This window comes from Strongylocentrotus purpuratus, unplaced genomic scaffold (assembly GCF_000002235.5).
Source record: "Strongylocentrotus purpuratus isolate Spur 01 unplaced genomic scaffold, Spur_5.0 spur5_scaffold_1, whole genome shotgun sequence".
Classification (NCBI taxonomy): Eukaryota; Metazoa; Echinodermata; class Echinoidea; order Camarodonta; family Strongylocentrotidae; genus Strongylocentrotus; species Strongylocentrotus purpuratus.
This window is the reverse complement of record NW_022145594.1, coordinates 9,775,959-9,789,267: the sequence shown is the minus strand read 5'-3', so window position 1 is coordinate 9,789,267 and position 13,309 is coordinate 9,775,959. Positions and strand designations below refer to the sequence as shown.

Below are 13,309 nucleotides of genomic sequence, written 5' to 3'. Positions count from 1 at the left end.
TTGTTATTTGTCATGATCACTGCATTGTGTCGACAACGACGGGGGCTCTTGAACTGTTGAACTGGCGCAAAAAGGGCGCTTTATCTTTAACGAAAAGTTGTGAAACGATTATATTTGCACATTTTGAGTAATGGTTCAAATGTCAAGGGCGTCACCAGTTTGTTCTATACACATCTGCTTTTCTTTCTAAATCACAACCCCTCCCTCCCCCCTCCGAATAAACATCAAGAGCACCATATTGAAATCGATACATGTAATAGATAAGCCCAAACTTCTTAATATTATCAAGATAGAAAAGGAGATACAGTATGCTCCATGAGCGGAAGTTGAAGGCTATAATCTGTATACTGAATAAACCATTTAAAGGGTGAATTACGATACCCCATTCCGAAGACGATGGACGCGGACCAGGTCATTGAACTTGAGTTTGATTGATTTTTCGAAAGTTTTTGCGATCGTGGTCACTTTTGGGGTTAAAGGGAACCAAAACCTTCATACTAAGTTACTTTTATTGTTAAGTTTAAAAGATTTGAATAAAATCAGTGAAAATTTGAACAAACAAAGTCGAGCAAGGAATAAGGAAGTTAGAGCTTTTCGAAACGACTAGTCACTAGAGGGCGGTATTCAATTTGATGACATCATCTGTGGACAACTCTCCATGCCTTTTGTACATCAAATTTCATGTTTTTCCTTCTTCCTTGTGATTGAGATAATCTACTCCCCTGAAAGCAAGATATAGAATGCAAAAGGATATTCTACCGCCCTCTAGTGACTAGTCATTTCAAAAAGCTCTAACTTCCTTATTCCTTGCCCAATTTTGTTAAAATTTACAATAAAAGTTACTTAGTATGAAGGTTTTGGTTCCCTTTAAACTAGGGCCTCTCTTCGGTGCGGAATTGTCCATACTTGGAACGAACAACCACAAGGTTCTTGCCATCTGAGGATTTCTTGACGATAAAACTCCGATCAGAATCGTCTGCAAACAATGCGCATGCGTCGCGGGCAAACCCCCCATCGCCATTGTCATCCTTCCTGTAGACGGAGAGCCTGACACGCCCATAAGGAGTCGGGATGCGGCAATGATTTCTGGGATTCAGAACGTGTGTTATGTCGTCACCACGACTAGAAGTCAGGACGACTTTTACTGTATCTGAACTCGTTGCATTGTAGACATGACTATGGTGTTGTGGTAGCAGATCGTGTGGTAGTAAGCCTGCTATGAGCCCGGTGATGACGGTGATTGAGTCCGAGGATTGAGGAGAGGATGAGGATGTTGAGATCTTAGTCGTCGTCGACGTCGTTGTCTTCGGCGTTGTCTCAGCCGATGATTTCATCGGACCGGGTATTGCTGGTGTTTGTGATGTAGATGCTCTTTGATCAAGTCCAGAAGACTTGGAAGACCCTTTGAGTAGTGACTCATGACCTGAAAAAATAAGAAGTCATTGTCAGTCATTCAGATATGTTGGTTAGTTTATGAAAAGTGCAAAGGACTTCAAATGGGGCCTTCAGTTTGCAAACTAGGTCGACATTAGGATACGTATTATATATTTGTGTTCTATTTGATATACGTGTAGTAATATATGACATTGAAACAACTGACATTCACCATGTTGGCTGATCTGCTAAAGTCAATATTTGCGATGTGTCTGCAAATAATGAAAGGTTGTTCCCATTGTAAATATACATGTAACAAAGTCCCCCAAAATCTAACTCAACATAAAATATTTTTACTTTAAACGCAAGCTAAAGAGAAAACGTTTTATTAAACATACTTGTTATTATCCCAACCTATTGATCGCGTAAAATTGCATACTTACAAGTATGCAAGCAAAGAAAAAAAAGAACACTAGCAAACACTATTATTAGTCTATATAAGTCTATTGTTTTATTTTTGCGCTAAAGGTTGCGAGATTGCCAAGGGCACCCACCCCCCCCCCGACCTGCTAACGATCGTGATGATACATGAGGCGTTAAGATAATGATAATATTAGTACAGTATTAACTATTATCTACATGATATATTATGCACAATGTATTGTCCCCCCCCCCCCCCGATGGTACCTACAATAAATTATTGAGTCAAGTTTAGCTTTAATTTTCAATGAAACTAACCAGTTCTTAAAAGATCCCCGATCGCTTTCAGCTCTGTATCATCCAGAATATCAGCTAAGACCTCTCTGCTGTTTTCATTCAGAGGACGCCCCTCTGTCCATCGCCTTAGTATAGTATGAATCGCTTCTTGTATATCGAGTTGACTTCGAATACTTAAGTTTTCCAGCTCTGCCTGGCAAAATTCCAAATTGTTTCCAAGGACTTTATAGTACGAAGGGCTGATCCTCTTGGCGAGGTTGATGAGTTCGATTTCGGAGATTCTTTTGGGCTCCATAGTCATCCATCTGGAAAAAGAGATAAAGAGATATACATGTATTTTAAGTATATAAAATGAGTAGCGTTGTCGACTGTCGCTATAGTTTTAAAAAACTCGGTCATTGCAATTATATCATTCACTAATGTTTTTAAAAAAGGGGGGGGGGACTGTTGAAATGTAATTTTGCAAATCATCTTCCAGTCGCCATTGGAAACAAACCCCCGCAAAACGACAAAACAAAACAGAACAATATAAATTACAAGATTAATGAAGCAATATTTTCTCCCCTTCCCTTCTTTTTGTACTTACCTACTAGATGTGACACAATACAGAAATGATCTCAAATGATTTCGGCAGGTGTTTTGTTCGCAGTTTAAATATTTTTTATCCTGTAATTTGTTCTTATTCACATTTTTTATCTTTCCACGAAATTTAACGATATATATATACTATCCAATAGAGTTCTGAAGAAAACTCGTTACCAATGTTGTCTGCATTAATTATTTATTTGCATTTGAGTTTTGTATTTACATTAGGGACAAGGTTCAATGTGCAAGCATCGGGATTATAATTTTCATAGCATCATTACCATCATACCTGATTACCATGGTTGATGTGTGTGTGGAGCGGAGGGGTCGTTGGTTCTTTCACTGCAATATAACATTTTCGTAATGAAATCAAATTTAATGCAGAAATCTTCGTTAAGTGCCTCATTACAAATTATTTCATTCACCTGTTACGAATAATTGTATTTCAATAATCAGAATGCGAAATGGGTACTTGTTGCTAGGTAGGACAAACATTATGGTTTGTCCAACGTAGAGGGTTACAAATGATTACATGACGAAAATGGTCTATCACACTATTTTTGTATTAGGGGAATGACTTGAAAGAAAGCAAAGAGAGTGGAGGAAGAAAATAGAGTACCAATCTCTTCTCTCACCTTGTATCAGATCTCCCTTTATTTATTTATTTTTATTATTTATTCTGCCTTCTTTTGCCCCCTGTTCTCTTCTTCTTCTTTTACCTTATTTTTATTATTTTTTATATTTTGGGTTTGGTTTTGTTTTCTTCTGTTGTTGTTGTTTGTATAGTGTGGTTAGGAGCAAGCCAATAAGCCACGTCGGATATACTATCGTGCACATGGGCAGATAAAGGTCATTAATTTGTTACAAAACTGTAAAACTCTTCGAGACGACTAATTGATGCGTGTTCATGAAAGTTATGTAATCATTTTTCATTTATGCAACTGCGGTACATTCTAGTATCAGTCTCTTCATCAATCGCCGTCATCCATTGTGGAAGTTTGCTTTTCAAGAGGGCAAACAAAAGATATTCATGTAGCACCGTCATCACTTTGGCAGTGAATACTCTGAAATGTACAAAGTGGGACGTCTGCATGTGCAAAAGATCAGTGAATACGATGGGGTCATTTGTACAGGTGCTAAAATATCCTTATATATAGATCCTGGCTTAGAGATCGCACAGAACTCAATTATAATTTGTCATGTAATACTTGGCCGCCCTCTACGTTGACACTGGCATTGATTGTCTAGGTTTGTTTCCGATAGGATAGACAATGCACCGTAGTGGAAATCCACTTGTTCTGGGAGTTATATTATGGATTAATCCGTTGGGAGTGGAAACCAGTGGGTAATAATCTTTATAGTGAGATGTTATCCATTTTCCAAAGTGTAATTTAAACACTAATTTGGAGTGAAATCTGTTTCTCATTTGCATTAAAAGATTAGATAATTAAGGATAATTACATATTTCATGTGCGCTTCCACGAATGCGCCGATTACAAGTTGGATGGATGAAACAAGATATGCTTTTAAACGTTGTCTAAATGCGTTAAACTCATTTATGAAGATAAATTCGTGATAATACATAGACAATAGATATCAAATCTTAATCTCTTTAAAAACAAATTTAGTATTGTATAATTGAAGTTCATGAAAAAAATGTGGGTGATAATAGTCAAATGTAACTGATTGGCATATAACGCTGATCTCAACATCAACAACACATCTATTTGTGAGCGACGAATGAACATCGTTAGGCCTAATGAACAGATGGGGCTATTCTCTTACTTGCAAGCCAGGGAATTATACCTCCATCTCAATGAAAAGGAGTTGGTTTTCCTTGAAGAAAGTTTTCCTTAATGGGCATAAGAGAACAAACTCATGCGTAAAAATCCTATCCATTCTGACGTTTCATTTATTTTAGCTATTGTTGATGCATTCAAATTTGAAATCCCCCTCCTCCTGATACAAGCTCCAATGTTTGTTGTAAATCATTCGAACGTGAAGGCTTCGCAATCAAGGGATTTGTCCAGACACCTTACAAGTGTGAGGCAGGTACTTAAATTGTCATGATAGGTTTTTAATAGAGCTTCCCCTTCTCCGGTTTCAAACATCAACAACGACCAAAGATGTCTATGAAGCATAGCAATGTTATGTCAATACTATACCAAACTTCATGTTTCTATAATAGACCAGCATGTGCTTACTATGGTAGATTATGTTTCCACGCTTCGTATGGTTTTAACAATACCGAGTGTTGAAATCGCATTTGTCAGTTTTGCTTTCTTGTTACTGTTTGTTTGGGTACATGTACGCAAATGGCAAGATGAATGCCCTGGGGAAATATAAAGCTACAGGTAAATGAAGCGACATATCCCCATCATCTTGCGCGACTCATTTACGTCTACACCTTTAAAAAAATCAACAAACAAATAAATAAAAATCAACTCTTAGTGCGCAAACGGTTTACGCTTGTCTCTTTAGAATTTCTTAAACAAGGCAATTTAAACCGTACTTGATTTCCATATGTCTTTAATAATTTAACCTAAATGTTGGCTACTAAACAGTGCTGGGCTTAAATGAGTGCTCATGACAAACTTTTCAACTCCACACATCTATTCTATGCCATTAGTCTATTGCTTATACCTGAAGCTATACAATCCAAGTACGGTTTATTCTTAGAATAAACCGTACTTGGATTAATGCGAAACAACTTATTATTTCCCGATGTAATCCCACTAGACTAGTGGGATTACATCGGGAAATAATAAGTTGTTTCGCATTTTGCTTGGTCTCTTTCTCGTTCCCATCCATACATTCAAATCCATTCCAATTGACAAAGTGTTGAGTGCAGGTCTTTTCCTTGATGTGAACAAGGGGCTTTATATTTTGTTTGTAAGACGAACACATGAACAATATCCGACTAGGAATATAAAGGGGAAAGATGGAGAAAGGGAGAAAGGGAGAAAGAGAGAGAGATAGAGATAGAGAGAGAGAGAGAGAGAGAGAGAGAGAGAGAGAGAGAGTAAGAGAGGTTAAAGAGGGTGGGTGAGGGGGAGGCGGCATAATATCACGTCATCATCATGACCATAATACGAATAGAGAGCATACCAAGAAAAGACAGCAGCATAAACATAACACATGCAAACTGACTCTTTCAAAGCGGGAATATGGATCGGAAGGCCAAAACTGTAATTATGATACCTCCGGCTCATGTACAGCTACAATCTATATTAACGATTCTAATTAGTGACACTGTGTCTGTGTATCACACCTTCAAAGAGAATCAAGTCCCGGGCCCCATTTCACAAAACTTGTCACCAGTGACAAATGACAGTTTTTGTTATAAGCTAGTGAAACCTTGGTTCTGATTGATTATCAGCAGATTTGTCACTGATTTTTGTCATTTGTCATTGGAAGGAGGCTTTGTGAAACGGGTCCCTGGTCAGGATAGCGGTTAACAGTTATATTTCGCCATGCTGTGAAACGAAGGGGTTATTAGGCTGATGTATGGTGAGGCACGCCTGAATCCTGCAAACGCCTTGTACGCTGTTTTGAGAGAATAGAAGACGAGAGACGGGTTGTATTTGGTGTTTGTAATTGGTTTTCGCACTTCAACGTCAAGAAACCCCGAAGGCCTGGTATCTTGTCAACAATCTTACTGTGTAGGCTTTCCTTCTTCTGTCTCCCAAATCTCTTCTCTCTCTCTTTAGATTGCCGTCTTTCTAAGACGTAGGATAAGAAGAAGTAAAATGGACAAACCAATAGCTTCCGGCAAAATTGAAAGTTGGCGGTCTTAATTCATGAAATAGCCAACAAAGGTACCATAATGCCTGCCATTTGAGAAGGTAAATGGATGTTTGAATTGCTATTTGCCTATGGTCTACATCCATTTCATTCCCTAAAGAGGATGCACCATGTGGTGTGATTGAAGAAAAAACAGTAGAAGATCACTGGACCCTCCCGGTATGAATTAGTCATTCATCTTGGAAAGAAAGATAATTAGGCCTGTCGTATTACTATGCAATGTGGAAGAGTCTTAACTTTCATGCTCATTCTGATTTGTTTATCATAGTTTTTGTCAAATGATCTTGCATTGAATCAAATCTTGTTTATATGCCTTATAACATGAAAACATAACTACTATAACATGAAAAGATACTTATTAAACGTAATATTAGAATTCGTACTCATAGCCTACATTATAGTCAAAATCTGAATTTACAATGATTGCAAAATATAATCAAACTATTCGGTCGAAAAAATATCAATATCATCAAAATGATCACCAATTTCATAAGGTAAAAGACAGAGTGACAAGTAGAATTGACTGGTTGATATTTTGTTCGAGCCTTTGCGATGGTTTCAGTAGAACTTTTACAGAAGTACAATTGACTACGACAGGGTAGAAGCCATTCGTGAAAGAAGGCAGAATGAAATATGTCAAAGAGAGAAGAAAGAAGATTCAGAGAAATAAAAAACCAGTTTAAAAAATATATTCCAAGAGTCTTTTACGTAAACATTTTGATCCTCTTTCGTTGACGACGCTATTTATTGCTAAAAGCGCGTATCCCACATGGTCGATTCAAGAACCACTCCGTAGCCAAAAGAAGAAAAAAATACTATACATTTGTCTTTAATCTGATAATAGCGCTTGTTCAACTTTCAAGCTCTTCGCACTGCACGCAGTGACGTAGCTAGTTAGGGGTGCGGGGCGTATGCCCATCGTCAATGACTGGAGGAAATAGGAGGGCAAACAAAAAAGTGAGAATAGAGAGAAAGGGCTTCAGACGAGAACAGAAGACGCGTTGAGCAGCCGCATCACCACACCCTCATCAGTAGCACTGTAAATTAGTACCTCTCAAGGGTGGAATTACCCTAGGAACGGATAATTCATGCGGATAAACTAGGTTTGCTGAAAATATCGTTCTAATTCCCTTTGCCTTGGACCTGGATACGATAAACAGTGAATCAACATTTGATTTGATGAACAATGAATGACCTCTTTTCTAACCCATTGACTTCTTAACGCAGTCACTGAGTGAACAGATCAAAAATGCGAATCACCCCACACATTCAGTTGAGGAGGGAGCTTCTAAACCTCTTGGGTTGAAGTTTGTTCTAGTGTATCCCATAGCACCCTTCCCATACCGGCCCCAAGCTATGGAACAAATTAAAGATAGATAGACAAATTTCATTCTATAACAAACAAATTTGAGAAATTTCAAGAAAGATACAGAATTCCCGTTCGAATCACATATCAAATCTCTCTCCCCTGTTTCGCTTTGGTTTTCCTTTCGCTTACCCCTTCCAATGCTTCACCCCCTCTAAATACCTTCTCCCATCACAGGAACGTCGATTTGGAGTACATACGGGGCACCCCCCCCCCCCCCCACATAAACATCTATGACAATGTTCTCGTGCACTATGGCGAAAATCATCCAACGACGATGGAAAACCTCATTAATATCAACAACTTCCCCTATTTCTAATCATGATCTCTTTTTTTCGTTGTAACTGTTGACTTGTGGACATTTATTTGTCTTTAAATCTGACATATTGCACTATAACACGTTTCACCAGTAGTGTATGTCTGATTATTGTGGGATTAGCCTGTGATACACAACAACGGATAATCTAGAAACCTTAGTTTAAAAAGTATTCCCTCGGGGAGATTTGGATAACAAAAAATTAAATCAAACCAACGCAGTACTTTGACGAGCTTTAGATAACTAAAGTGTCTTGAGTTTCTGCCTGGATACCACAATACTGCTATGTTTATGTTACTGCTTTACCTTTATTTCATTCTATGCTTATTCTGTTGACGTCTCAATTGATAGCCTTCCATAATTACTCTAATTCAATGAGAACGAGCATAGCATAATTAGAAGCAACAATTTTGAAAAAAGTGTCCCTTGTGGTTAAGATAATGCAAGAATATATAAGGCTAGAAAAACGAGATGTTTTCTCCCTTCCCGATTAGGCATTAGTGTTTGCTCGAATATGAGGAGTCAAGTATTAGCATGCTGAGTTGACTGCAACTATACGTTCACTTACCCGACATCGTCGGTCCTAAGACACATGATCATTGGACAATGCAGTCAGTTCGAACACGATCAAACAAAAAACACCCAAACACCTATACCTACCCTGGATCTATACCACGTCGCACCCTAACGCTAACCATTGCATTAATCCTAACATATATTTTATACACCATGTATGTCAGTCGCAAGACTGGCGAACCCGGTAGGATTAATTCCTTGAATGCTTGAGCACGTTTTCATGGTAGCTCGGCTAAAGCCTGTGTAATGATATGTGTGCAGGGCCCTCAGGGAGAACAGTATAACTACTAATGAGGCTACCCTGGGTAACCAACATTGTTATTAATACTGTTATTATTATTATTATTTTTATTATTATTATTATAATTATTATTATTATTATTATTATCATTATTATTATTATTATTATTATTACCCTATATCATAAACGTTTATCTCTAACGAAATAAATCCCGGAACAGAAATCGCTGGATAATTTGATCGGATCGCATCACATCCCCTCGGATACTTATAAAATAAAAAAGTATACTTTGTTATATCTCTTGGGATTGTTATATTCTAGTCGTTGTCAGGCTATTCCACAATAATTGAAGTATATTATTGTGTTATTTGTTGGTATTGGGAGTCAAGAGGGATGAGACGAAATAATATGTGAAGTTATAGGACAGACCTCAACTGAATAACCGTTCTACGTTTCAAGTGACTCTATATTTTCCAACCCTATTCATGGCCGCCGTCTAGCCTGTCAAGTGAACGGAAATGTGTCTACCTGTCTTTTATCTAACGATTCTAATCCCTCTCTAATCTCTTCCTCTAGGTACCCATACAAAAATAACGTTTGGTTTAAAAAGCAGCGAGACGTCCGTCAAGCGAATAAACACTTCATATTGTCTTCAGTCCATCTCGTATTCGGATTCGACACTTTAATATTGATTATAGATATCGACTTTAGGAGGGGTTGGCAATGTGTACGGCTGGACTATGACGCTTTGTGCACAGGCCAAGTAGATGCAATTTAATGAATCTACCCTTCTGAAAATAGACACGGCAAACAGACATAATGCTCATACGTAACCAACTTCCAATGGCAACATTGTACGGCAAGCTGTTTTAACTTTTGATCCTTTTCGTGATTTCGTTGCTTTAGCCAAGCTGCCCTAATAAGGCGCTCAGCAACATTCAAAGAATGAATTATTATCAGGTACCCATTGTCTACACCTGGGTGGATAGTGGCAAAATGTAGTTTAATGTCTTGTCAAAGGACACTATTGTCATTTGATCCACAGTCCAGTGACGTATCCGTGAGACCAACGGCATCTCTAACCTATTATCCACTATTCATCCATGATTATAATATCCGTTCTATATCTTTTTAAAGACTATTTCTCTCTCTCTTTCACACACACAGCCACGCACACCCACACACACACACACACACACGCATGCACACGCACATATTTACATTTTTTTCTGACTCTGTCTTTCTCACATAGAGGCACATACGCATCTCACCCTCCCACGACCAACAAATAAACTCATATAATCCACGTTACATTTCTTTCATGCAACCTTTCCTTCACTCTACCCTATCAATACCTTTCAATCATCATCTTTCACGACATTGACAATGACCTTTGACCTTTTACAAGGTCGCCCAGGTGGTACTATCGGAGAGAGAATTCATGAAATATTAACAGCTGATGAAAGACATTTATTGACGTTTGAAGATTCAAGTTTATTTTGTTTATATCGAATTGCACTATTTCTTGTTTTTCATTCTAAATTCTAGACTCCCATGAAACAATAAACCAGATACGGTGGTATTATATTTAAGTCTTACTTTTAATAGAGTGATTTATTACACTAAACCGTCTATTCAGAGGCAGAAGGATGTTAACTTGAATCATTTTCCTTGGGTTAATACCCTTCTAGCTCTCAACAAACAGCAAATCCTCTCGCCGGGTGATCCATAAGTTTGTCTTGATATCTAGCTCGTGAAATAATTCATTCTATCTAAAATGCTACCATGCAGTGACGTTAAAATGACCCATTTTCTCAAAAGTTACTTTAAAGGTATTGTATAACTGGAATAGTCCACGTTGTGGCATTCATAGAACAGAAAAAGGGTACATGGAGAAACCAGAAAGAAAATTCTCAAATGGGAAGGTAAAAGCGTAAAGTGTTCCAAATCCTCTGAATGTCTGACTCTTTTGATGAATGTAGTTCTTTCTTAAGTGTTTGTATTTTCCAGCATTACAACTAAATGGGGAAAAGTAAAGGATATAACCCCTAAATGCACTTTAATCCTTATCTTGCTTACACGAATAGAAAATGATGCTCTGAATACTTTCATCACCATCATTTGGTGGACTCAATTTGCCACCCTAAAATCATTTCCAATGCTATATAGTGAGCTCTGCGGCTCGCCCACCTCCCCCTGTCAACGTGAGGCATGCAGACAAAGCTCAAAATTGGATTTTGTCGCCTTGCAATCACATGAGTATTCAAGCGCGCACAATAGAAGGTACATTAGGGAACACACGTCAAAATTAGGAGCTGGGAAGTCAATAGAAGATAATCGTTACATACTTGTCTGTCTTGTCTGTGCACAAATCCTCTTGAAATACAAAGACATGCCCTCCTGGTCAGTTACATGCAGTGGTGTGTTTTGAGATGGTGTCAATAAGCATAAGGGAGCTTATGAGAGAAGTATAGCCACGTATTGTTCACTTTTTGTTAAAGCCTTCCGACATGTTGGAGTAAAAACAAAATCGAAGGGTATAGAATGCATACCAGTATAATCAAACAATAGTTTTTATTCTAAAAAAGATCATCTGATTGGTAGTTTATTGGTTGAAAACTTCTTTTCACACGATCAATAAGAGAATTTCTGTATCAGTCTTTCGATGGTATTCATTAAAGTTATGAACATTTTCAAATTGATTGTGAAAAAACAAGTCTTTAACCAATAGTTTTTTTGTTCCATTTAAAGAGATACTTAAAAGATATCATTTTAATGAAGACGCTGAGTCGACTAATGGATGAATGCTGAAAATGTATAAACCTCCTAAATTTGATCGAAAGGTATGCTTAATTTCTTGTACAAAATATTTTTAAAAAGAAGTGCCAAGTGAGATTTGAAATAAACTGTGATATTTTCCCCAAAAAAGAATTATACAAATAAATAAGTAAACAATAACACGGATGATCTCTGTGTCTAGATTTACTTTTGATATATTGAATACCACAAAGTCATCCTTATGACTGCCATAAGTCCTATATCAGTACAATTTTAGTTCTTATTATGATTGGTACGCTTCCTTAAAGGTACCTTTTGCAGCCAACCTCAAATTATGTAGAACTTTGCAGGAATTATGAATATGTCATGTATGTCCTATTTGTGAAATTTAAACGTTAGCAGTGTCCTAATGTTCAAATTATGCAAAGAAACCTGTTTACTTGCTAGACTTCACTGTCAGACACTATTGAGTGACTGACTGGCTTTTTTTCTTCTTTATTAATAATATATATAAAATGAGCTGTAAAGGGTACATGAGCATTTGTCTACATCAATTACCCACTTCTTGTGATGGCAAAAATTAAACTGATTAAATCTTTGCGCAGCATAAAACGTATGACCATACGGTACAATGGTCTGAAAATCAAGACTATTGCTTAATGGCTCTATAGCTCCTAAGTCGATTTGACAACTAATAGTCGTTCCCACTTGAAGACATTTTCGAGTCCCACCTTTTTTAGGGAAGTTTTAAATAAGTATTATCTTTCAATTTAACCTTTTCATTTTTTGGCCTGTAAATGGGACACAGTACCTTTAATCAAAGCTACACCCAACCTACACTTCTATCGCTCCCACTAGGTCTCCCTTTTCAGTGCGTTCAACTAGTGTACAATTTGAGATATTTAAAATATAAAAACGCAGAGAATCATCGCCTTATTTGTATTCATTTTGGGGTAGCTGGGGTAGGTGATTGTTACCTGAAAGTTGATAATAGATGCGTTTGCTAGATAATTGTTTGCTTCTGATAAAGATGATGCCGAATAATCGTCCTGGAAATAAACAGTTCTATTCAATTAGTTTCCAGATGCATTGATGTTGTTTACACATCAATTTGTTAGAATTGGTGGTGGTGATGATTGCGGTGTCTACCAGGCGCGGATCCAGGATTTCTTAGGGGAGGGGGCCCAACTTTTTTTTTTTTGCTCCCGAAAATTTGAAAATCGCGCCGGCCGAAAAGTCGCTCAGTGGGGGGGGGGGGGGGGGGGGGGGGGGGGTACAGAGCATTTTTTTTTTTTTTTTTTTTTTGCTCCCGAAAATTTGAAAAACGCGCCGGCCAAAAATTCGCTCCTTGGGGGGGGGGGGGGGGGGGGGGGGGGGGGGGTAGTGAGCACTTTTTTTTTTTTGATCCTCAAAAAAATTTCAATTTGCACCCCCCCCCCCCCTTGAGCGCCAGGGGGGGGCCCAACCCCCAAAAAAGGTAAAAATCACGTGATTTTACATGATTTTTTTTCTCCAGGGCCCCCCGGGCCCCCCCCCCCCTGGATCCGCCACT

The 13,309-nt window shown here is 38.0% G+C and overlaps 1 protein-coding gene across 1 annotated transcript; it reads right to left on the bottom strand.

The window, feature by feature from the left end:
• Nucleotides 1–853: 853 nt before the first annotated feature.
• Nucleotides 854–11,452, bottom strand: LOC105446948. The gene is made up of 3 exons (XM_011684411.2): nucleotides 11,328–11,452; nucleotides 2,113–2,396; nucleotides 854–1,423 (listed from the first exon to the last, which is right to left on the bottom strand). Exons 2-3 carry the CDS (start codon nucleotides 2,390–2,392, stop codon nucleotides 873–875), a joined length of 831 nt encoding a protein of 276 aa, XP_011682713.2. The 5' UTR covers nucleotides 2,393–2,396; nucleotides 11,328–11,452; the 3' UTR covers nucleotides 854–872.
• Between the last annotated feature and the right edge of the window lie 1,857 nt (nucleotides 11,453–13,309).